A 26653-nucleotide genomic window follows, 5' to 3' on the forward strand; every position below is an offset into this window, starting at 1 on the left:
CAGGTGAGCTTTTTTCAAAGCTGAGCTATGGGCTATAGAAAACAGTTTTTTTTTTTTTTTTACTGGACCTCCCCTAGGAGAAGGAACCAGAATGTGCTGTCCCTGCCTTCCTTTATCAGGATGAGTAGACACATAATCACCCTAAGGGTTTCTGTTCCCTTACCAATTTCCTCTAATATGAACTCTTCACAATGTAGTGTAACCTGGATCCCAATATCAGGAAAACATGTTTTTCTATAGCTTTGATTTTTTTTTTACATTTCATTAGAACAGGGCCTCCTAATCTGGGATCTATGAACTTTAAAATATATATTTTTGATAATTTTTTCAACATAATTGGTTTTCTTCATAGTCTTATATAGTTTGATTTATGCTTTTAAAAACTTTATCCTAAGAATACGTCTATAGACTTCACCAGATTGTCAAAGGGGTCCATGACACAAATGTTTAGGAATCCTGCCATTAAAATAATAAATATTGAAATTTTGTAATCGCATAGGCTTGAAAATACCTAACTTTTTGTTTAAATCTAGTATAAAACATCTTTATATTTCCCTGAATTTTTACTGGGGAAGAAACAAGATCTTTTCTTTGAAGTAGGAGTGATTTTTATTCAATTTGACTTGCATTGCATGGATACCTTTCAACAACCAGGCAATTTTATTCCTAATAGCTTCCTCTGGAAATGGTATTATCTCATTTAGTACACTAGGATTACCGTCATCTAGGCCTGTGGACAACCTTGGAAGCTGTAGATGAACTGTTTTAAATTTGATAATGGGTAACTGATAAATTAAATCCATGTTTCAGATATCCCATTCGAGGACCCTGGACTGTAAGTGACAAAGCTTCAGTAACAGACTGGATATTTCTTGATCCACTTCCACCTTGTTTCCTCACACGATTAAAATCACAGGGTGACCATCACTTAAGGAAAGTAATGAGGATTCTGGGGGAATAGAACCTCTTACTGAGTATTTAATTTTAGACCTGGAAGAGACTTTAGATGTATTCTAATCCAAACTTTTCATTTTTAGATGAGGTAGTCAAGGCCTAGAAAAGTCAAACGACTTGTCCAGGGTCACTCAGGCAAAACCAAGATTCAAACTCATGTCCTTTGACTCTGAATCCAGCTGTATCCTATATAATACTAATATTCTGGAGATAGCAGACATATTGGGGCATCAGTTTTTAATCTTCCTTGAGTCATAGATCCCTTCAGAACTTTAGTGAAACACATAGATCCCTTATCAGAATGTTTTTGAATGCATGATATATACACAAACACATATATGTGTATATATATATTTGTGTGTATATATATATATATATATATATATAGGATTACAAAGAAAACCAAAATATGTTATAAGAATAGATTTTTTTTGTTTTTTCCCTTTATTTCTGTTCTATTTATTTCTATTTTCTTTCTTTCTTCATTTTTAGTTTCAGTTTTCAACATCCATTTCCACAAGATTTTGAGTTCCAAATCTTCTCCCCATTTCACTCCTACTCCCCCACCCCAATATGGCAAACATACTAATTACCCCTTCAACCATGCTGCCTTTATTCTTTCCCTCCTTATACTCCCCCTAACTATTTCTCCCTTTTCTTGTAGGACAAGATGGATTTTTATACCCCATTGCCTGTATATCTTACTTTCCAGTTTCATGTAAAAACAATTTTTTAACATTTGTTTTTAAAACTTTGAGTTCCAGATTCTCTCCTCCACACACACCCACTGAAAAGACAAGCAATTCAATATAGGTTATACAGGTGTTTTTATGTAAAACATTTACATAGTAGTCATATTATGAAACACTCACTATATTTCTCTCCATCCTATTCCATTCCCCATTTATTCTGTTTTCTCCTTTGACCCTGTCCCTTTTCAAAAGTGTTTACTTCGAACTACCCCCTCTCCCAATCTGCCCTCCCTTCTATCATTCCCCCTCTTGTCCTCTTCCCCCCTACTTTCTTGTAGGGAGAGATACATAACTGAGTGTGTATGTTATTCCCTCCTTAAGCCAAAGCCATCAAGAGTAAGGTTGACTCATTCCCTTTCACCTCCCTGCTCTTCCCCTCCATCGTTACAACTTTCTCTTGCCTCTTTCATGTGAGATAATTTACCCTATTCTATCATTCCCTTTCTCCCACTATATTCCTCTCTCATTTCTTAATATTATTTTTTAAATATCTTCCCTTCATATTCAACTCATCTTGTGCCCTCTGTCTATGTATATATATATATATATATACACAAACATACACATACATACATATATACATATATGCATATATGCATGTCTGTATGTGTGTGTATTCCTTTCAACTATCCTAACATTGAGAAAAGTCTCATGAGTTGCAAATCTTTCCATGTAGGAATGTAAACAGTACAACATAAATTTCTTATGATTTCTCTTTCCTGTTTACCTTTTCATGATTCTCTTGATTCTTATATTTGAAAGTCAAATTTTATGTTCAACTCTGGTCTTCTCATCAAGAATGCCTGAATGGGAAACTAGGTGGCACAGTAAATAGAGCGCTGGCCCTGGAGTCAGGAGACCTGAGTTCAAATGCCACCTAAGACACTTAACACTTAATAGCTGTGTGACCTTAGGGAAGACATTCAACCCTAATTGCCTGCCTTCTCCCTACAAATATACATACATACATACATACATACATACATACATATATATATATGATTTTTAAAATAACAAACAAAAAAGAGTGCTTGAAAGTCCTTTATTTCATTGAATTTCCATATTTTCTCCTGAAGTATTATACTTAGTTTTGCTGGGTAGGTGATTCTCAGTTTTAATCCTAGTTCCTTTGATCTATGTAATATCATATTCCAAGCCCTTTCATTCCTTAATGAAGAGGCTGATAGATCTTGTGTTATCCTGATTGTATTTCCACAATACTCAAATTGTTCTTTCCTGACTAATTGTAATATTTTCTACTGGACATGGGGACTCTGAAATTTGGTTATAATATTCCTAAGAGTTTTCTTTTTGGGATCTTTTTCAAGAGGTGTTTGGTGAATTTTTTTGATTTCTATTTTAACCTCTGGTTCTAGAATATCAGGGCAGTTTTCATTAATAATTTATTGAAAGATGATGTCTAGGCTCTGTTTTTTGATCGTGGCTTTCAGGTGGTCCAATAATTTTAAACTTATATCTTCTGGATCTATTGTCCAAGTCAGTTAATTTTCAAATGAGATATATTACGTTGTCTTCAATTTTTTTCTTTGGGATCTGTTTTATAATGTCTTGATGTCTCATAAAGTCATTAGCTTCCATGTTCTCCATTCTAATTTTGAAGGAATTATTTTCTTCAGTGAGCTTTTGGACTCCCTTTTTCATTTGGTCAGTTCTGCTTTTTAAGGGATTCTTCTCCTCATTGGCTTTTTGGACCTTTTTTGCCAATTAAGTTTGTCTATTTTAAGATGTTATTTTCTTCAGTATTTTTTGGGTCTCCTTCAGCAAGCTGTTGACTCATTTTTCATGATTTTCTTGCATCACTCTCATTTTTCTTCCTAATTTTTCCTCTATTTCTCTTACTTGATTTTCAAAATCCTGTTTAAGCTCCTCCATGTTCTGCAACCAATTCATATTTTTCTTGGAGGCTTTTGATGCAGGAATTTTGACTTTGTTGTCTTCTTCTAGTTCTATGTTTTGACCTTTTTTGTCACCAAAGAAAGATTCTAAAGTCTGCTTTCTCTTCTTTTGTTTGCTAATTTTCCCAGCCAATTATTTGACTTTTGAGCTCTTTGCCATGGTAGAACTCTGCTTTCAGAATGGAGAGAGTGCTGTGTCCCAAATTTCTGGGGTTTTGTGCAGCTGTCGTAAGAACTTCTTCTAGGCACATGCCTCAGAACTGTGAGGAGGACTTCCCCTCTACAGCCACCACAAGCTCTGCCATATCAGTGCTCATCCTCACCCCAGGACTGCCACCCAAGATTGTGACCCAGGTCCAAGCAGGGCAAAGCAAGCAAATTCTGCCTCAGCGTCATCAAGGAAATTCCTGCAATTGTCTTCTGATCAGCTGCTTGGTCCTCCTGCCATCTATGGGCCTGGAGCTCTAGAAGCAGTGTTGCTGCCACTGTTTTTGGTGCTGTTGTTGCCACAGCAGCCACTGCCACTTCCACTACCGTAGGGGCAGGAGCTGAACTTCCCTCTTCCCTCACCCTGGTGCAACAGGGTTTCCCCATTGGCCTTTTACTTTTTCTTTGGTGTTTGTGGGTTGAGAAGTCTGGAAACTGCTACAGCTGCCAGTGATTCAGTCCCCTGACACCTTTGAAGCCTGCTCTGTGCCTCTGGTCTGTGCTGGCATGACCCACATGGGACTGCACTCTGCTCTCTGCCTGGTGCAATAGACTCTTCCTTTAGACTTGCCAGGCTGGCTTCTGCTGGAAATGTATTTCACTCTGTCATTTTGTGGGTTCTATAGCTCTAAAATGTGTTTAGAGTCATGTTTTACAGGTAGTGGAGGTGATTGGAAGGATGAGCTCAAGCAAGTTCCTGCTTTTGCTCTGACATTTTCTCTGCCCCCTCCCCCCAAGTAGATAATTTTTATAATAAATTCATAATACCCGGGTAAAATACTTCTAGCTTTATAGACTTAGGCTTATAAAGTTAGAGCCAAAAGGGACCTTAGAGGTCATCATTTCTAACCCGATCATTTTTCTAAATTAAGAAATTTAGGCCCTGATAGGATAAGTTACTTGCCCCAGGTCCTTCAGGTAGCAAGTGAAAGAAAGCTGGGTTTCAAAGCTAGCTCTTCTGACTTCAGCATTCTCTCCACTGAAGATTATCTAGTATAACGTTGCATTTTACAAAGAAGTGATGGGATCTGCCCCAGGTCACACACCTTATCAAATCTACAGACTCCCCATCTAGGGTTTGAATAGTTACAGTATTTTCTTTCTGTTCCCCTGAGAGCATATAGTCAATCTTGGTCATTGCCAGATGTCCTAGATGAGATGCCTATGGCAAAAGAACAATAATAATCTCTGTCTCAAGAAGCTCTCATGCCAATTTCACCTCTTACACAGGAATAAAGTATCATTTCATCATTCTGTCCCCTTCTAGATGTCACACACATATACACAAACATACATATGTCTATCCATCCATCTATCCATCATCTATCTATCTATCTCTCTATCTATCATCTATCTATCTATCTATCTATCTATCTATCTATCTATCTATCTATCTATCTATCTATCTATCTATCCATTGATCCATCTACTTATCTATTTATCTATCATCTATCTTGCAAAGTGTAGAACTGAACCTGAAATCAGAAGACCTGAATTCAAATCAACCCTCACACATTAATTTACTAATTAATTGTGTAATCCCTGAAAAAGTCATAATCACTATCTGCCTCAGTTTCCTCATCTATTCAATGGGTATAATAATAGCAACTACTTTCCAGGATTTTGTGAGAATAAAATGAGATAGTATTTCTAAAGCACTTTGCAAATCTTAAAGCGATCTAACTGTACAACAAAATTATCATAAAAAGGAAGTATTATGATACATCTTTAAAAATGTTGGGTACCCGAGATCCCTGAATTTTAGTATATGGTTCAGGCAGAAATGCTCAGTTTACAACACAACCTATCTGCAAAAGAGATACCCAGAGGGCACTATTTCTCATGATTTCACATTGAATCTTAAATCTATTTCTCCTATTTTCTTTTCAGGTTTGTCATCTGGAGATTGGAGTCAGTTGCCAATATTTATTCATGTATGCCTCACTTGAAGCAATAAACTCACTCTTGAAACCTATCTATGAATTGATTTTGGAAAATCAAGTCTTATTTTCACATGGATTTATGTTATAATTTAGGAAAATCTTTACTTTTATTTCAGATTGATTTTCAGTTGACATTTGACTCCCTTCCAATGTCAGTTTCAAACGCCTGCACCTAGGCACTTACATAAGTAGTTGCAAATCCATGACAAGTGTCTAGATGTCTATAAACAATCACTTAGCTGTGCCACAATGAAGGCTACTATTCCTTAAAAAGTGGTCTGTACTTAGTAGCAGCTTAATAAATATTCACTGGTGGATAGATAGTTCCTTTACCCATTTTTTTTATAAAATGAAGACACTAGACAACAGAATCAAGATTCTAAAACATCTTGACAGGTGAGAAAACTGGGGCAAATCTAACTTAACATGGATGAATGTAGTCTTATTTCTAATTTAAAAAATAAATAAAAGATAAGGCAGGGGAAGTCATGTGTGGCTAGAGAGTAGTTCATCTGAAAAAGATCTGATATTTTTAGTCAATGGAGAGCTCAAGATGAATCCACTGTGATATTATAGACAAGGAAGTCAACAATATCTTAGACTACATTCAAAGGGATCTAATAGACACTAGGAAGAAGGCAATGATAATTCTGTCACACTACTCTTGTTAAACTCCCTCTGGAACATTTATTATCTTTGCTTCTGGGTGCAACATTTTAGGAAGGATATAGCTCTCTATTCCATTACTTCTCATCTTGCCTGAGAATTTTCTTGTTCAATCATGTTCTATCTCTAATCTTCAACATCTTTTTCCACTTTATCCTTCCATGCTTCCCACAAACACATTCAGATATCCTCCACTATAAAAAAAAACCTAGCTTCCCCTTAAATTATTATGACCACCAAACTAGAAAAAAAAAGCTGTTTGTATTTATTGTTTCTATTTCTTCATATCACACTCCTTAATCCATTACAATCTGGCTTCCAACAACACCACTTGACTAAAGCTTCTCTCTCCAAGGTTGTAATCATTCACTTAATTCCTAAGTTCATTAGCCTTTTCTCAGTATTCACCCTTCTTGAGCTTTCTGCTGCATTTGACATTGTTAGCCACGTACCTTCTAGATCCTCTCTCATGGCATTCATGGCATTCTCTCTCCAAGTTCTTCACTTACACCACTGATTCCCTGCCCCATCCCCTTCTCAGGCTTTTTTTTTCTGGATCATCATCTATCTCCCACCTGTTATAAAACAGACTATAATCCAGGCCTTCTCTTTATACTAGTGGTTCTTAAACTATTTTTAATTGCTCCCACAGTATTATTTTTTGCCATAAAGGATCATAATGCACAGAATGTTTTAAATGGGAAACCCAACAAGAAAGTCAGGAGACTATATATATATATATATATATGTAAAGTCAAAAATATATTTTTATACAATTCACAGAACACCTAGATAATCATAGTCCTTGATTGTACTGGGACACTTCTCTCTGTTTTTGTATCTCTCTGTCTCCATCTCTGCATCTTTTTCTGTGTTTCTATCTCTCTGTGACTCTGTCTGTCTGTCTGTCTCTGTCTCTGTCTGTCTGTCTCTCTTTCTCTCTCTCTTGTCTATCTCTTGGTCTTTATGTATGTGTGTCTGTGTGTTTCTCTGTTTCTATCTCTCTATGTGTCTTTCTCTGTCTCTGTCTCTGCCTCTCCCTCACTAAATATTTACCAACACATCCCTGGTTCCAAATGACTGAAATAAAAGCAAAAAAAGGTAGAAGGCATAAAAAGGAAAGTTTAGCATAGATTTAAAGGTAAAAATCCTAAAAATAAGGCCTACCCAAAAGGAGATGATGACGATGATGATGATGATGATGATTTGGTGGTGGTGGTGGGGGTGGTATTGGCGGTGATAGTTATGTCTACTTCAGAGGTTAAGGTTATTCTTTGCTGGAGTTCTTCAAGAAAAGGAACACAATGGATATCTTGTAGAAGGAATTCTGGTTCAGTTATCAATGGGACCTCTTGAGAACTGAGACTATCTTTTACCTTTCTTTGTATCTCCAGAATTTAGCACAATGCCTGACATCATACACATTTAATAAATATTTATGGATTGATTATAGAGATCTCTTCAAACTCAGACTCCATGATATTCTTTGTAATGTGAATAATCCTTACCATCACTCACATTTCTCTATTTACATTTTGGCGTATTTATATTTTAATAAACAGAGGATGGAAAAAATGTATGGAAACAAAGTATTAAAAAAAATCAATATTTCCCTGTTTTAGTGACCCTGGTTTGCTAATCTAACCAGCAGATGGCTTTGGAGATATTGCCATTCTTTCTGAGAACATGGGGAGTGTGGGTGGAGTAGGGAGGGTACATTGCTGAGTCTCCCCACTCTAAAAGTATTTTAAATCAATGCCTGCTGAGTGTGAGTGGATAATGATTAGGAAATCTGAAGTGTGACACTTCAGACACAGATGGTGGATGTCCTCCATCTCTCCCCCAACTTCCTGAAGAGCCTTTGGACCAATCATGTGGTATGTTATAGCCATCTGGAAACACTGTCCATTGTGCTTAATACATGCCCTATTCCTGAGAAGTGTCTGGTGAATTTAAAAAAATGAAGATATTTATGAGGACTCAATTGAAAATAACTCATAGAGATTAAGTAGTAAATGAAAGCCAGGAAATGAGCATAAGTTCAGAAGGTCTTTGGGGGCGTGGGATGGATAAATAGACCCACCATCAATATAAATTGTTCTACATTATGAGAATTAGTGGATCAACTTCTGGTTTCCTTCAAAACACAGCTCAAACACTACCTCCTGTAGGAAGGCTCTCCATACCCCACCAGTTGCTAGGATCTTTTCCTCTAAGGTTGTCTTCTATCTCTCCTATATGAATCTGTTATGCGCTTATTTATTCACATGCTCTCTCCCCTATTTGTAAGCATCTTGAGAGCAAATGGTTTTGGTTTTCTTTTGAATCCCCAGTGCTTATGAGAGTTACAGATATAACTACTATCACCACAAACACCACACCACCATACCATCATCATCAACACCATCTATGTTATCATTGCCAATATTTATATAGCACTTCGAGGATAACAAAGCACTACACATGTAATCTCATTTGATTTTTCACAATAATCTTATAATGTAGCTGCTGTTATTACCCTCATTTTACAAATGAGGAAACTGAGGCTGAGAGAGGTTAAGTGACTTGCCCTGGGTCATACAACTAATACATATATAAGTCAGGATTTGAACTTGTCTTCCTGATTTCACATCCAGCACTCTCTCTTAGACTTAGTTGTCTCACTCATAGCAAATGTTAAATGAATACTGATTGATTGATTTATCTTCTCACAATTGTCTTCCTTTAATTCCTAAAGGGTAGTTGGATATTCTTTTTATTGTTTTTCAAATCTGAAGTGAGTTTTTATCAATGTCTTTTTTACAGGTTTAGTTTTCACAGCAAAATTCTCTACTCCTGAAGCTGGAATGTTTGGACTTATAGAAACACGGTACTATTCAAAATATTTGGAGTACAAATAAATATATCATCTGCCAAGGTCAGCAAAAAAAAAAAAATGGATGTTGTCATTCCATGTTAGGGCACTACGTGGTGCAGTGGATAAAGTGCTGAGGTTCAAATCTCACCTCACATACTTGACTAGCTGTGTGACCCTGGGCAAATCACTTAACCCTATTTGCTTTAGTTTCCTCATCTGTAAAATGAGCCGGAGAAGGAAATGGAAAACCACTCCAGCATCTTTGTCAAGAAAAGCTCAAATGGTTGATGATGTGGTGGTCGTGGTAGTGATGGTAGTGATAGTGGTTATGCCTGAAACTGAAAGATGACTCAATAACAATCTATGTTGTCCACAAAACTATTTGTACCTTTTATTGCTAGAGATGGGTTCCATTACTCTAGCCTCCTTACTTTGCTCTGTCATGAAGAGGCTTTAAATAAAACCATCGGAAAGTAACCTCTTTTACTACACACAGAAAGCAGAGGCATTTGAGGTCTCCAACAAAACAGGAAGAAAGCTTTAGGTGTTTGGGGTTTTTTTGCTCTTATTTTTGTTTTATTTGTTTGGGTGAGTGGGTTAATACTAGTATGTTTAACAATAACAAAGAGACACATTTTCACCCAGGCCTATACTCATTTTTTGTCCAAAGTGCTGAACTTCAGTTACTGATCAAGTGTCAACATTAAAAAGAATCACAGCCAGGGCAAGTTCAGACTGTCATTAAAAGAGGAATCATTAAAGATCAAAGTAGATGAATGAACATAAGACGAAAAAGAGGCCTCACGTGCTAAATGTACTGACTTTTCAAAGACTATGCTAAAAGAGGAAATGAAATGACAAAATCATGGAGAAAGAAGCCTTGGAGAAAGGGTTCAGAGACCTGGGCATATTAGCCTGGGAGCAGATCTCAAACTAATAATACAAAGAGCATGTTTATTAAAAAGAGGAAACAAGAGGTAATCATAGCCCTGTATATTCAGTCATTCCCTGTCAGTGAATAGAAATGATCTTTTCCAGGTAATGAAAATGCACCCTTTAAAAAAAATGACCATTTTTGATGGAGTCTTTCGTTGGTATCTACCATGTTTCACCGATAATAAGACACTGTCTTATTGTTTTTTTGGACAGAAAAACACCAGAGGGCTTATTTTCAGGGGAGGGCTTATTTTAATGAACATTGACAGCAATTTTAATAAACAGGTAAATGTGAACAAAAAAATGTACCTTTATTCAATAATGAATTCAATAAAGAACAGGATGACGCACTCACTGCTTCAGCTCTGATTGGATGCAGCTTGGAGCGCGGTGTGCGTTTCACCCGGGGGGGGGGGACGGTGCATACAGAGGGTACCGTAATGTAGCGTGTAGTGCAGGGGATCACCTTCACTACAGTAGCAATCTCAGTAGGGCTTATTTTCGGAGGAGGGCTTATTTTAGAGGAATCTTACACAGTAAGGGGAGGGCTTATTTTCGGGATAGGTCTTATTATAGGGGAAACACGGTAATTATATCAAGTACTATGGACTGAACACCTCAACTCACTTATATCTGCCCAATTTTTTTCCTCTTCTTTCCTCCTCCTAAGTTCAGGTTTTTATAATACTTTCACCTAGAACATTGGAATAGCCTCCTTACTGGTCTTCTGCCTCCCTGCTCTACCTGTTCTAATCCTTTCTTCATGATTCTACCAAAGGTATCTTCCTAGTATACCGGCCTGATCACATTGTACCAAAGGGACAAGTTTCAGAGGCTACCAATTACTTAGCAAATAAAGTACAAATTTCTTAACAGGTCAGTCAAGGCCATCTACAATCTCCATCCAATTTACCATTTCAGTCATTTCTTTTTTTCATTATTCCCCCTTTTAAAAAATTCACCCATCGTTGACCACAACAGTCATCAAGAAACAATAGAATTAAAAAAACAGAAGTATTGAAATTTTTAAAGAATAAAAAAGTAAGCATTACACGTGAAACCATAAATTTCTGTCATATACAGTTTGTTTATAAACAATATATATTAAATGAAGGTGGTAAAAAAAAATGTCCTGTTTGTGTCTCCTAATTTTTTTTTGTTTTCTTTTTTCAAATCTTACTTTATGCCACTTTCTTTCACATACTCTTCATTCTGGCCAAAATAGATGTTTCATAATTCTTCAATCTCATTCTGCCTTTTCCTGTCACTATTTGTAAATATTCTTACCATAGGTCAGTGGATAGGGCACTAGACTTAGAGTCAGAAAGACCTGGTTACAAATCCCACCATAGGCACTTATTAACTCTGGGACCCTGAGATAATCACTTAATTCCTCTGTGTCTCAGTTTCCTCAAATGTAAAATATGGATTCTATGTTTCTTTTTGGCTCTGAATCCATACTCTTCTAATCCATATGGGGCATGGAGTCTCCCTACATCCATATCTTCCTTCCTTAAACTTCAGACTCAGTTGCTACATGCTTCATGAAGCATCATGTGATAACCCCAGTGAGAAGGCATACCTCCCATCCTTGGCTATCTCAATCCACTGCCTGGAAATTTTACCACACCCTTAAATACATTCTAACTAAAATTATAATCATTTGTATATATGACTCATAGATATAGTACCACAATGTAAATTATTTGAACTTCTTTTTTTCACCCATGTATCCTTAATACCCAGAATAATACTTTGCCTAGAACATCAAATGCTAAGGAATACACAGAGGATGATAAGCAAAATGGTGCAGATATTCAAATGCATGCCACATGACAATCATGTGAAACAGCTTTTTTCAAGTTTCACTTCCATTAATAACTCTTGCAAAAGAGTTATCTTGATCCTCCTGAATGCTGCTCACCCTCCCCACCTGCCATCCATTTTTATGAGTTATATAGCAAGCATTTACTTTTCTGGGTACCAACAGAATGTAAACTTCTTGAGGGAAGGGATTTTGTCTATCTATCAACTATCACGGTGCCTGACACTTAGTAGGTGCTTAATAAAGACTTAACAAGAAGAGCAACAAATAATAATGATAAGCTAACATTTATTTAGAAATTTGCAAAATGTTTAACCTATATTATCTCATTTGATCTGCACAACAACCCTGTGAGGCAAGTGCTATTATTGCCCCCATTTTATATTCAAGGAAACTAGATCTGAGAGAGGTAAAGTGAATTTGTCCAGGATCGCACAGTTAGTATCTGAGACAGGTCCCAAACTCCTGACTCCACATTCATCCTGACTCCAAGTCTAGAGTTCTATTTTTTTTTCCTGGAGAAGACATGATAACTCTCTTCATAATTTTGAAGGCCTTCCAGATAAAATTGAACTCACACTTAGTCTCCTTAACCCCAGAGGGCAGAGGGCAGAACAGGAAACAATGTGTGGAAGTTGCAAAGGTGCCAATTTGAGCTGAAGTCAGAAAAAAGTAAACTAACAATTATTCCTAAGCAAAAGTGTGATGGGCTGCCTTGAAAGGGGGGGCCCATCATTGGAATGCTTCAAGGAAAGTTTCATCATCACTTTTTGGATATGTCATAAAGGTATTTCTTTTTCAGGTCTACAATGAATTGTAAAGTCTTTTTACTAAAATTCTACAATACTTTGAAACATTTGTTGAAATTATATTTCATACTTCTTGGTCTTAGTAAAGTGAACATTAGTTAACCTTTTCTTGATGACTCAAGCTCATCATTCTGAACATCACAATTCACGGTTATACAATATAATGTTAAATTTTATGGGCCCTAGTTCTTTGCCCCTGTGAGGCAAAGTGTGCAATATCACACCCAAATTTCAGATTGGAAACTTGAAGCTTGTCCATGGTTACTAACTAGTGTCAGAGCCTCCACCAGAACGCAGGCCTTCTGCCTTCATGCCCAATTATTATTTTTTCCCTCATCAATACCACACTATCAATGTGGTATTGCCCTTGGACGTGTGTGTGTGTGTGTGTGTGTGTGTGTGTGTGTGGACCTATTTCCTCCAGACTCTTAGGCTTTTAGAGATTTTATGTCTACTTAAAAAAATGTATCTGTCAATTTTTATTGTCTGGCTAGCATCTGTCACTTGATCTTATTGGCAGTATACCTATGGTAAGCTCCTTCTGTGTAAGGATTTTTCTACTTTTGTCTTGGAAACATTTTCCAAATCATTAACCTATATTGTTTCATTTGATCTGCACAGCAACACTGTGAGGCAGGTGCTATTATTACCCCCATTTTATATTTAGGGATTCGTCCAGGACTGCAGTTAGTAGGACTGCCTAGCATACAGTGGTGCTTTATAAATGCTTACTAATTGGTTGTTTTAGCATCCTCCCCCTTCCTGCCTTCTCATTGACTGCTGCAGGCCCGTTCATATTCCTATAGCTCTTTGTATTGATCTCTTGACGCAGAAAAATATAGACACACAAATGCTTTCTAAAATGTAAAAGAATGACATTAGATATTATTACATTCCATATGATCAAGTGCTATTATTATTATTATTATTATTATTGCAGCATTTCATCCCCTCTACTCTTTCATACTCAAAATTACTTCCTCTTTAAGGATGTGCTATCTTTTATTGGCAAACATATTTTTATTATTGCTAATGTTATTTTTAATTTTTTCCCCCTGGTTAAATGCCCAAGAGGATTTATTTGATACATGAAACCATTTTTTAAAAATCATGACCAACTCTGTTATCGGTTTGAGAAATCACCAGTGGTCTGAATTTTCAACCTTTGAGGAGTTTTTAAAAGCAGCTCAAAGGGGGGCATGTAGCGCATAGCAGATGAACCAAAACAGCCCTCCGTGGGACCCTGATGTGACCAACTTCTCCGTCCCTCCTACTACAGAAGGGAAGGGGCTGATGCAGCACACTCTTCATGCCCCATTTTCCTGGCCACTTTTCTGCAGGGAAGGAGGAAGAGAAATATCAAGTATCCTTACCCGGTTTTCAAGCTGACCAGAGCATCCTCGACTCCCTTCTGATTGAATTTGGTCATATACTGGTGCATGTAAGGGTAATTATTCCTGATGTTCCTCTCTGTGCTCCCATTAGGAACTGTGCCAAACCGAAAAGGGGGCGAGTAATCATGAGGCTTCTGAAACTAGAGGAAGAAAAGACAAAGTTGTATCACGTCCCATGAAGTGGAAACGTACACAAATGCATTAATCAGCACAAGTATAAGAACCATATCTATATTCTCTGAGTTGTTTATCATTTAGCCAAGCCCTAGGCACTTCTTATATTCCCAGATCATTTGGCATATCTCCCTTTTATCTGTACGTTGACAACTAGTACTTGATTATATATTTTATTCTATCGTATGTACTAATTTTGCCCTTCTCATCTAGAATAGAGTACCCTAGTAGAAAAGGGTGGCATGAGGGATAGGACACTGTGCCTTAAGTCAGGAAGATTCAAGTTCAAATTCAGTTTCAGATATTTACTAGCTGAGCATATCATTATATCTCTGTTAGCCTCAGTTTCCTCAACTGTAAAATTGGGATAATAATAGCACTTACATCTCAGGGTTGTTGTGATGATCAAATGAGATGATATTTGCAAAGTACTTAGCACAATGCCAGGTACATAGTAGACAAATTAGTAAATGTTTATTTCCATTTCCCTCCTTCCTCCTTTGCTTCCTTGTTAATTGTTGGAGGTGTTCTCTCAGAATATGTTTTAACTATTGTTATTTTTTTAAATTAAATGTAAAAACAACTTTCAACATTCATTTTTTTAATTTTAAATTGTAAATTATCTCCCTTCATACCTACCCCCTGCCCCTGAGAGGGTAAGCAATTTGATAGAGGTTATATATCTGCAATCATGCAAAACATATTTACACATTAGGCATGGTATAAAGGAAAACACACACAAAACAGAAACATGAAAAAAAAGTGAAAACAGCATGCTCAATCTGCATTCAGACTCCATCAGTTCTTTCTCTGCAGGTGGATAGTCTTTTTCATCATGAGTCCTTTAGAATTATCTTGGATCATTATACTGCTGAGAATAACTAAGTCATGCACAGTTGATTATCGTACAATATTGCTATTACTGTGAACAATGTTCTTCCAATTCTGTTCACTTCACCTTGCATCAACTTGTGTAAGTATATCCAGGTTTTTCTGAAATCATTCTACTCATCATTTCTTTTTTTTTTTTTAACCAATCGGGGTTAAGTAACTTGCTCAAGGTTACACGGCCAGGTGTTTCTGGGTGAGTGCTAAGTGTCTGAGCCCGGATTCGATCCCCATGTCTTCCCGACACTGGAGCCAGTGCTCTTACTCACTGTGCTACCTGGCCTCCCCCTCATCATTTCTTATAGCACAATAGTATTTCATAGCAATCATATGCCACCTCTTGTTCATCAATTCCCCTATTGATGGATATCCCCTCAATTTCAAATTCTTTGTCACACAAAAAGAACTGCTATAAATATTTCTTTCTATGAATAAGTTCTCTCTCTCTCTCATATGGACCTTGTAGTGCTATTGTTGGGTCAAAAGGTATGCACAGATTTCTAACCCTTTGGTCATAGTTCCAAATTGCTCTCTAGAATGGTTAGATTAATTCACAACTCCAACAGTGCATTAGTGTCCCAATTTTCCCATGTCCCTCCAACACTTTTCATTTTCCTTTTCTGACATATTATTCAATCTTATGAGTGTGAGGTGGCTCCGCAGTGTTGTTTTAATGTACATTTCCCTAATCAATAGTGATTTGGAGCATTTTTTTCATATGACTATAGATAATTTTGATTTCTTTATCTGAATACTGCCTGTTCATATCTTTTCCCCACTTATCAATTGGGTAATGCCTTTTATTTTTCTTCCTTTCTCCCTCGCTCCCTCCCTCCCTTCCTTTCTTCCTTCTTCCTTCTTTCTTTTCTTTCTTTGTTCCTTCCTTCCTTCTTTCTTTTTGTCTTCTTTCCTTCCTTCCTTTTTTCTTTCATTTTTTTCCCATCCTTCATTCTTTTCTTTTAATGCCATATGATGGCTAACATTGGGTTGGGTACATGTTGGGTGCTCAATAAATACCATCTGTTATTATGGTATTTTATATGGTGTCCCAATAGTCATTGTAGTTTTAACCTTTAACATAAAATTGCACCAAGGCCTATGGAACATCATGTTAATATGTGTGTGTGTGTATACTATAGTTTGGTTTTTTTTTTAGCTACACCTACCTCCCACTTTATGTCTCTAGTCTCAGCTCTGTCACTATCTATTGGGCAAGTTGATTAATCATATTGAGCCTTAATTTCTTCACCTGTAAAGTGGGATATAAACTACATTCTTTTGTGAAAATGAAATATAATAATATTTTGAGGATAAAATAAACTAGACAGAAAAGTGCTCTACAAAAACATAAAAGCACTATGTTAACATCAAGCATTCCTATTATAGTATTTAAAACCTCTACTTCCTACATAAGGTAATTACTTTAAAATTATGAGGAATATATTTTAGAATGCCTCACAAGGACTTGGTAAATCTGGGACCATATTCTAAAAACAAAATCAAACAAAACAATCAACATATCTAAATATGTTATATTTTTGTTGCTGTTTTCATGGAAATCTGTTTCTATAAAAGAGAATTTTTTTGATCATGTATGCACTGGTACTACATTAAAGGATAAGATACCTCTTTTGTTCAACAAATTGTTAGCCATTTAAAAATGTAACAAATCATGAACAATTATAAAATAATGATTTTGATATTAAAAATAACAAAATGAATAATGGTATATATTCATTCACACTAAATTTGTGATAGCACCTTAAAAATATTGTAATCATTTAAATGATGTTACACCATTAATCAGTTTAAGAATTCTTCACTTTAGAATAGCCTTCTAAAAAAATTTACAGCCACCTAACAGAATCACAAATTTCTACTAATTTATACTTACGTACCATTTGGGGCGGGGGGGGAGGGAAGGGACAAAACGCATCCTATGCAGCTTAACTCAACTACCTAATTCATCAGACTTGGCTCCAAATGTCTTTGCGTTATTTCCAAAAATCAAATTTACCTTAACAAGATGAAGATTTGTCACTACTGAGCATAAAAAAAAAATGTCAGACACTGAAAGGCAATGTACAAATTATGCACACATTTTGGGCATCCCTGAATAAGTAGACAATCTCTTAAAGTGGCTACTATGAAGAGTGACACAGTCACTTGGATGGGAGATTTCTGATACATATATAATGCATATATACATACATATATGTAGATGTAGATGTGAGGATATATGCGTATACATATATACATACATATTATGTGTATATAAAGCAGTTGATTTAATCATATGCCACCCAAGAAATAAATAACATTTTATGGAATGTTTTCTTTCATCTCAAATTACCAAGTTCATGTTGAGCATAAGAAACCATCATGAAAACAGTGGCAGATGATACATCAGTATCTATTGTGGAGAATGAGGAAGTAGAGATATTCTATGAAAAATTTCATAAGCTTCTCCATATCTAGTAAAAATATAATTTGAAACTTGTGTGCAGATTGGCATGGGGTAGAAGATATACATATATACATATACACACACACAATTTGTAATATATTACATATACATATATGCGTGTTTGTATATATATGTATGTATACATTGATGTACATACACACATGTAATTTTACAATAGGAAATGAAAGAGCACAAAGGCTTGTAAATAGTCCAAAATCTTAAACATGTATATATACCATGTAATTTTAAAGAAGATATTCCAAAAGGTACTATACATAAATATGGTTACATACATGAGAGAAATCTACTGAGGCTCTGTTCCATACATACTAGGTCTTTTTTCTTAAAAGGAATTGGAACTGTCCTGAAGATTTAATTGGTTGAGAGGACTAAAGCTAAAGATATTGATATAGTTTCCTGGTTAATTGAGTACAAAAGTCACAAGAAGTTCCAGCTGGACCCTGATGCTTGACCAGAAGATCACCATGGCAGTACAGAAAGCAAGAAAGTTGAACATCCTTGTTGAATATCCTTCCTCTGCATGACTAAATAAATGTTTTGTTAACTGCTGGATCTTCTATGGCTCATTTCATTTTAATCTTGATCTTAAACTACCTGGACATTGCCCTTAGATATGCTATTCCTAAAACAACAGTGAAAAAAATTTAAAAAGAAGAAAGAAATTGAGGAATATGACAACAAAGACCAGTTAACAATGTGAGGACCATTTCAAAATCAGTGGTCTGTGCGTAGTCAGATCATTGTTTAGTTAAGAGAAAATATCAAAATGAGAAAGTCTTAACTAAAAAAGTTTCAGGATGACCTAATTAAATAATGGAGCTTTAAAAAAGAGGAAATAGATTAAAATTAAAGATATATTGCATATGATCACTATCATTACTGAGAGATGTTTGGCTAATAGAAAATGTGTGACAATAAAGAGGCCTGAAGCACTCAGAAACCATCCCAGACAACAAACACTTGATTTCTTCCTCAGGAAGACAGACTTGGTATCCAAAGGTGTAATGAATTTAGAATATGAGTTCATTTGTAAAATGTTCAGCATAATTACACATTACGAGCAATATAATTTTACAAAGAAAGATAAACAGGAGAAGAGAAAACAAGTCCACAGGAAGCTTGGAAGAGTCAATTAAACTAGAATGATACCAAGAGCATTTTAAATATGAACTTGTAAAGAGAAAAAACAAGTGTGAGATGAAACATTTGCCAGTGTTTCTGTAGCAATCTTATCTCATCATTGACAACAAAAATACACCCACATTTTGGCTCTAATAATTATGTAGTCAATGTTCTATACAGCAATTACATTTAAGAAAATTGAGTCAAGAACATCTGGGTTTTACCAAATATAAACACAGGAAATACAAACTGGATGCAATGCAAAATTAAATTACTGAAATGTAGATATTTGAAAACTCCAAAAAAATGGAAAAAGTTATATGACATTATTATTCCAAAAAAATCAGCAACTATATAAATAACTAAGGACCCATATAGAGATAGCTGGTGGTACAGTGGATAGAGTGTTAGACCTGGAGTATGGAAAATCTGAGTTCAAATTTTATATCAGATACATACAATTTGTGTAATATTGGGCAAGTCAATTAACCTCGGTTTGCTTCAGTTTTCTCAGCTTTAAAATTAAGATAATAATAGCACCTATATTGTAGGTAAGGATCAAATGAGATAATATTTGTAAGAATCACTTTATACAGTATCTGTCATATAGTTGGTGCTATATAAATGCTTATTCATTTCATAATATGTCTACTTTCTTCTCACTATAAAATCTTTATCAGAAAAATTTATACATGCATTAAGGGTATCATTAACAAAAATATGAGAATGGATCAGATACTTTTTCATGGATGACTTTCTATAGAAGACCACATTTTTACACTTGCAAAACTGAATAAAAGATACAGAGAATATGTGATCCATCTAGATCGATTTTTTATCAATAAATGCAATGATACATTTGATTTGGTAGAGCAAAATTCAGTCTTCAAGAATGTCCTTCAGCTGTGTGTCTCCCATTCATAGGTTGTTGTTGTTCAGTCATGTCTGCCTCTTCATGACCCCATAGACCATTAGCATGCATGGCCCTTCTGTCCTCCACCATCTCTTGAAGACTGTCCAAGTTCACATTCACTGTTTCCATGACATTATCTACCCATCTCATTCTCTGTTGTTCCCTTTTCCTTTTGCCTTTAATCTATCCCAACATAGGGATTTCCACTGAGTCCCAACTTTCTCATTATGTGGCCAAAGTATTTAAGCTTCAGCTCCAATATTTGGCCTTCCAATGAATAGAATTAATTTCTTTAAGTGTTGACTAATTTGATCTCTTATTGTCCAAGGGATTCTCAGAAGTCTTCTCCAGCACCACATTTCAAAAGCATAAATTCTGGGGTTCTCAGATTTCTTCATGGTCCAACTCTCACAGCCACACATTGCTACAGAAAAACCATAGCTTTCACTATATGGACTTTTGTCAACAAGGTGATGTCTCTGCTTTTTAATATGCTGTCCAGATTTGCCATACTTTTTCTTCCAAGGAACAAGCATCTTTCAATTTCACAGCTGAAGTGCCATCTGCAGAAACCTTTGAGCCCAAGAACATAAAATCTGACAGTGTTTCCATTTCTTCTCCCTCTATTTGCCAGCAAGTGGTGGGACCAGTTGGCAAAATCTTAGGTATTTTGTTTTATTTTGTTTTTAATTTACGTTAAACTTCAACCCAGTTTTTACAGTCTCTCCTTTCACTCTAATCAAGAGGCTTCTTAATTCTTTTTCATTTTCTGTCATTCATGTAGTCTTAGGCAAAATATCATGCAAATTCCTTGATGTGACAACATAGAGAGCTGTATTTATTATTTTCATGGAAATTATACTGTGAAGCCCATGATAGAGAAAGAATTCCTTGTAGATGATGAGGTCCTCCAAACATTCCTATTTTGGGATGACATTGTACTCATGAAATCCAGCCCTAGAATACTATAGGACCACCTCAGTGAGATCCATGATGCTCAAAAGATATAGGCCTAATAACCCATGCAGAAAAAAAATAAATAGGGCCCTTTGGGAGTCACATTTCTCTCTAATTTAAAAAAAAATATGTAATCATCACAGCCTCTGTCAAGTAAACACGAGCAAATTAATGTACTCTGGAATTTTTCTGGGGAAGGCTTCAAAAGAATGGATTTGGTCCAGACTTCCTTAAATTAATTTTTAATAGTTAAAAAAGTGATTAAAAAGTTTGAAGAAGTTCAGTAATCTGATCTGTCAATCCCATCAAAATGCTAATCAATGAATGGTAGCATAGACAGGACTCCTAAAGGAAGAACCTCCTATTTCTATCAATGAAAAAGCCATAGATTAGCAACCCTCAAAATATCAAAAATGAAGATACAAGAGGTGATCAAAATATGCTGCATGTGTGCAAAAGTCACAGGATTTCCCATAATGCTTATGTCAGAGCTGTAACTAGTGTAGAGTGAACTGGAAAATGGCCTATTTTTGTTGAAGACAGGGGAAACATCTACCCCCATCAATGTCTGATTCTTGACATTGGCAACCAAGATCTCTGTAACTCCTAATACAAGTACATCTGACTCAAGACTAGAATGAATCTTAAATATCATTCCATTTCTGGGGCCTGCTTATCCTTCCAAACCTTGCAGATACAGAAACCAGGGTCTGTGGAGATTCTAATGTACTTTCCATCCGATGTACGTCACTTACAGTGAGACTATCCACTGCATCCCTGCTCAGAAAAAAAAAAAAAAAAAATCCCCAGGTGGTTATCATTGCTTAAAGTTCTAGTTACAGAATATGGAAGTTGATCAAACTAACCTGAATTAATGATTACCTAGAATTTATATGTCTCTTTAAGTCTGAAAAGTGCTTTACATGATTTATCTAATCTTATTCTCACTATGACATCATAAGGTACAAATATCATTATACCCATTTTAGAGTTGAGGAAATTAAGACTGAGAGAATTCACTGACTTGCCTAGAGATTACACAGCTAATAAGTGTCTGAGACGGGATTAGGAACTCAGGTCTTCCAGACTCCAAGACCAACAGTCTACCTATCCCCTAGACCACTCAGCCTTATCTATCTGAGCTGGGAACAAAACAGGATTACTCTTCAAAAAATAATCTCCAATAGGAAAGATCTCAGTGGTAGTTTCCCCCAGGGGAAAAGTGAGACTCTTAAGGAAGTTGTACCAAGTAGAAATAATTATATAAGGAAAGTTATAGAATCAGAGTATATTAAAGCTACAAAGGACCTTAGACATAATCTATGTTCTATAAATTCTATAGATGAAGAAACTGAGAAACAAAGATGCAAATTGATTTGACAAAGGATCATACACCCAGGCTGATTCCAGGAATTCCATTATGGTATGTAAACCTCACCCAAAGCAACTGGGTTGGAAAGAAAAGGGGGAAAAAAGAAAACAAACTTTAAACATTTTCAGTTTAAAAACTGACATAATTTCAAGCTTAGTTAGAATTTTCTTTTGAAAATAAGTTCTGCTAAATTAGATGTAGATTACCTAATGAAGAGTTGCATCTTAATTTCAGGAAATAGAGATTTGTTGTTCCAGAGATGCCATCCGGAAGCTTCACCTTTGTGTGGCAACAGTGCAATGCTCTTTGCATTTATTATTCCTACAAGCAATGCCCTAATTCATCACTTCTAGTGGTAGAGATCTAAGCCAAGCTTCCTTTTGACAGCAGCTGCCTCCTTTGGGGAACAGAGGTAATGCTTCTCTTCATAAATCTGCTTGTTGGAGCAGCCGTTTCCAGTCTCCCAAGACATTTGAAGATGGTCTATTTGACAAAGTGCTTTTCCACTCCAGTCCCCATCTGCTACAGTTACTGTATGGCTTTTTAAATGTTCCTTTCTTTCCCTCTGCTTTACATATCTGCCAATACATGTAAACAGCCTTGCTAAAAATGTCAAGACAGTCTTTGAACCTACTGGCATTTCTCCCCACTCCCCCCATCAAATTTGTTAGGCCACCAGAGAGATGCACAAGGTCCCCTCATCCATTTTACAAATACCCCTTAGGCTGACTTTTGACTTCTGACTTTGTTTCTTCAAGCAGATACTCAGTCACAAAATGACAGAATTTTAGATTAGGAGGGATTCTCAGAGGCCATTTGATTTGGCCTGTTGTACCCCCTGATTTCACCTGCATAAAAATGCTAATGAGGATGGAAAAAAAAAACGTATGATTTGGCCAGGACCATGCAACACCTTAAGAATGCTACTGTTACTATTCCTATTGCAATCAAGTAATCAGTCCATAGATCAACAAGCATCTATTAAGAATTTACTTTGTCCCAGGCATTGGGCAAGTTGCTAGGATACAGAAACAAAAAATTTTCTACCTTCAAGGAGTTTATATTCTATTCCTCTTACATATCACCTCAAAATTCCATGAACCCCTACCAGAAGATGATAATGAGGCAAAGTCTCTATGTGCTTCCATCATTATTTCTATATGGCCTTGTCTAATTTCATTGAAATAAAGAGCTCATGGGGTTGTACTCATTTGCCTAGCTTCCTGTACATCAGAAGGAAAGACATGCACACTGATCAGTATCATATTATCTTATGGTTTACTTAATCTAAAGTTACCAACATTCCCTTTACGTTTCCACCTTCACATCTCTTTTCTATGTCCCCTGTCTGGCCTGATCAGTCACAGTTGGAAACTAGAACTTGACTCTAGTGTGGTGATGTCATTTTGGTCCTCTTCAAGAACAAAGACACCAGCCAGCCAGCCAACCAACCAACAAACAGCCAGTCAGCCAGCCAACCAACCAACCAACCAACCATCCAAGCAACCAACCAACAACCAGCCAGCCAACCAACCAACCAACAACCAGCCATCCAACCAACCAACCAACAACCAGCCAGCCAGCCAACCAACCAACCAACCAACCAACCAACCATCCAATCAACCAACCAACAACCAGCCAGCCAGACAACCAACCAACCAACCAACCAACTTCTCCAGCACCACATTCACAGGTCTAATTCAGTTCCTCATCATCTCTCACCTGAAGTATTATAGTAGTCTCCTACTTGGTCTTTCTGCTTCAAGTTTCTCCCTTCTCCAATTTATCCATAATTCAGCTGGCATGGAGATTTTTCTAAACCTCAGTCTAATCATCTTACCCTCCTTGTGCAATGAGCTTCAGTGACTCCCTATTACCTGAAGCATACCACATAAAATTCTCTGGATCTAAAGCTTCTCATAACCTTTCCCTTTCTTACGTTTCCAATCTTATACTTTACTACCCTCCACTCCATGATCCTGCTACACCAGACTACTTACAGTATGTCAAATATTGCGCTTTGTCTCACACCTCTCTGCCTTTGTACCACCTATCCCCCATGCCTGGAATGACTTTTTCTCTTATGTCTTGCTCTATTTACCTCAAGACAGCTCAAGAGGCCTTTACTAGTTCCACCCTTTTTATCCCCCACATGCTAGGGTCTTCCATTTGAAGATTATTTTCTAGCTACTCTGTATGGTTCTTGCATATATGTAGCTATTTAAATGCTGTTTCCCCCATTAGAAGGATTCCTGGTAAGCAGGGTCAATTTTTGCATCTCTCTGTATCTTCAGCACTTTGTCCAACTGAAAGTACATAGTAAGGGCTTAACAAATACTTTAATTTCCATACTGACTGTGCCACAAAATTTGCTTTTTGTCGATTACATACTTTAATACCTTTTTCCATGCCCAATTGTTATTCTTGTTATTCAGTCATTTCCTTTTTTTTATTTTTCAAATGCCTTATTAACTTCTGATTTACATCATTCATTTCCACCAGACTATGAGTTACAAATTCTCTCCCTGTTTTTCCCCTACCCACCACCCCAAAATAGCAGTCTCACAGGACATCCCCAACTCCAATCTGCTCTCTTCCATATTTTCTCCCACACCCCTTTCGAATTTTCCAGTAGGGCATGGTGGATCTCTATGCCCCAGTGCCTGGATATGTTATTCCCCAACTACATGTAAAATAGTATATATGTACATATATATATATATATATATATATATATATATAACATTTGATTTTAAAACTTTGAATTCCAGATTCATTGCCTTCCTCCCTTGTCCCCCACCCTTACTGGAAAAATAAGCAATTCAGTATAGGTTGTACATGTGTAGCTAGTGCAAAACATTACCATAGTAGATATATAGTAAAAGACTGACTATATTTCCCTCCCTCTATCCCACCTCCCACTTGTTCTATTCTCTAATTTGATCCAATCCCCTTTCAAAAGTGGGTGCTTCCAAATTCCCTCCCCCCAGCCTGCCCTCCCTTCTATCATCCCCCCTCTCATCCCCTTCCCCCCTACTCTCCTGTAGGGTGAGATACCCTATTTAGTGTATATTTTTTCCCTCCCCAAGACAAATTACATGAGAATAAGTTTGACCCATTCCCTTTTACCTTCCTATTCTTCAACTCCATTGTAACCATTTTCCCTTGCCCCTTCTATATGAGATAGTTTACCCCATTCTGTCTCTCCCCATCTCCTTTCATTATATTATTCTCTCACCTCTTAATTTCACATTTTAAGTATCATCCCTTACTATCAAATCGGTCCTGTGCCCTCTATGTATACCTGTAAACATATATACACACATTCACATATGTATTCATATGCCCATATACCCTCACATATAGACATATATATATATTCCCTACAACTATTTTCATACTGAGAAAAGTGTCATCAGTTACAATTATTGCTTTTCCATGGAGGAATATTAATAATTCAACTTTGATAAGTTCCTTATGATTTCTTTTCCCTGTTTACCTTCTCATGCTTCTCTTGCTTCTTATATCTGAATGTCAAATTTTCTATTCAACTCTGGCTTATTCATCAAGAATGCTTGAAAGTCCTCTATTTTCCCTGAAACATGATACTCAGTTTTGCTGGGTAGGTGACTCTTGGTTTTAATCCCAGCTCCTTTACCCTCTGGAATATCATATTCCAAGCCCTTCAATGTAGAAGCTACCAGATCCTGTGTTATCCTGATTGTGTTTCCACAGTATTCAAATTGTTTCTTCCTGGCTGCTTGTAATATTCTCTCCTTGATCTGGGAATTTTGGAACCTGGCTATAATATTCCTAGGAGTTTTCTTTTAGGGATCTTTTTCAGGAGGTGATTGGTGGATCCTTTCAACATCTATTTTGCCCTCTGGTTCTGAAACATCAGGGCAGTTTTCCTTGAGGATTTCTTGGAGGATACTTTCTAGATTTTTTCTTTGATCTTGGCTTTCAGGTAGTCCAATAATTTTTTAATCATCTCTCTTGGATCTATCTTCCAGGTCAGTGATTTTTTCCATGAGATATTTCACATTGCCTTCTATTCTTTCATTTGCTTGGATCTGTTTAACAGCATCTTGATTTCTCATAAAGTCATTAGCTTACATTTGATCCAATCTAATTGTGAAGGAATGATTCTCCTCAGTGAGCTTTTGAGATTCTTTTTCCATCTGGCAAATTTGGCCTTTTAAGGCATTCTTCTCCTCTGAGCCTCTTTTGCCATTTGAGTTAGTCAGTTTTGTAAGGTATGATTTTCCTCAGTCAGGCGGTTGACTCTCATTTCATAATTTTCTTGCATCATTCTCCTTTCTCTTCCCAATTTTTCCTCCACTTCTCTTATGTGCTTCTTAAGGTCCTCTATGGCCTGTAACAAGCTCATATTTTCCTTTGAGGCTTTTGGTGCAGGAGTTCTGACTTCACTGTCTTCCTCCTGTTCCATGCTTTGATCCTTTTTGTCCCCAAAATAGGA

At 36.4% G+C, this 26653-nt stretch overlaps 1 protein-coding gene across 3 annotated transcripts in view; it reads right to left on the minus strand.

Annotated features, from left to right (window-relative positions):
- Window positions 1-26653, minus strand: part of GRIN2A (glutamate ionotropic receptor NMDA type subunit 2A) — a 500965-nt gene that overhangs the window by 56037 nt on the left and 418275 nt on the right. For all 3 annotated transcript variants that reach the window (XM_069085705.1, XM_069085697.1, XM_069085690.1), the window contains exon 10: window positions 14239-14399. In XM_069085705.1, coding sequence (XP_068941806.1) covers window positions 14239-14399 — 161 coding nt within the window. The remainder of the gene's footprint in view (window positions 1-14238; window positions 14400-26653) is intronic.

This window comes from Petaurus breviceps, unplaced genomic scaffold (genome assembly GCF_028583685.1).
Source record: "Petaurus breviceps papuanus isolate PSGF00001 unplaced genomic scaffold, PetGlider_PUasm1.0 118, whole genome shotgun sequence".
Lineage (NCBI taxonomy): Eukaryota > Metazoa > Chordata > Mammalia > Diprotodontia > Petauridae > Petaurus > Petaurus breviceps.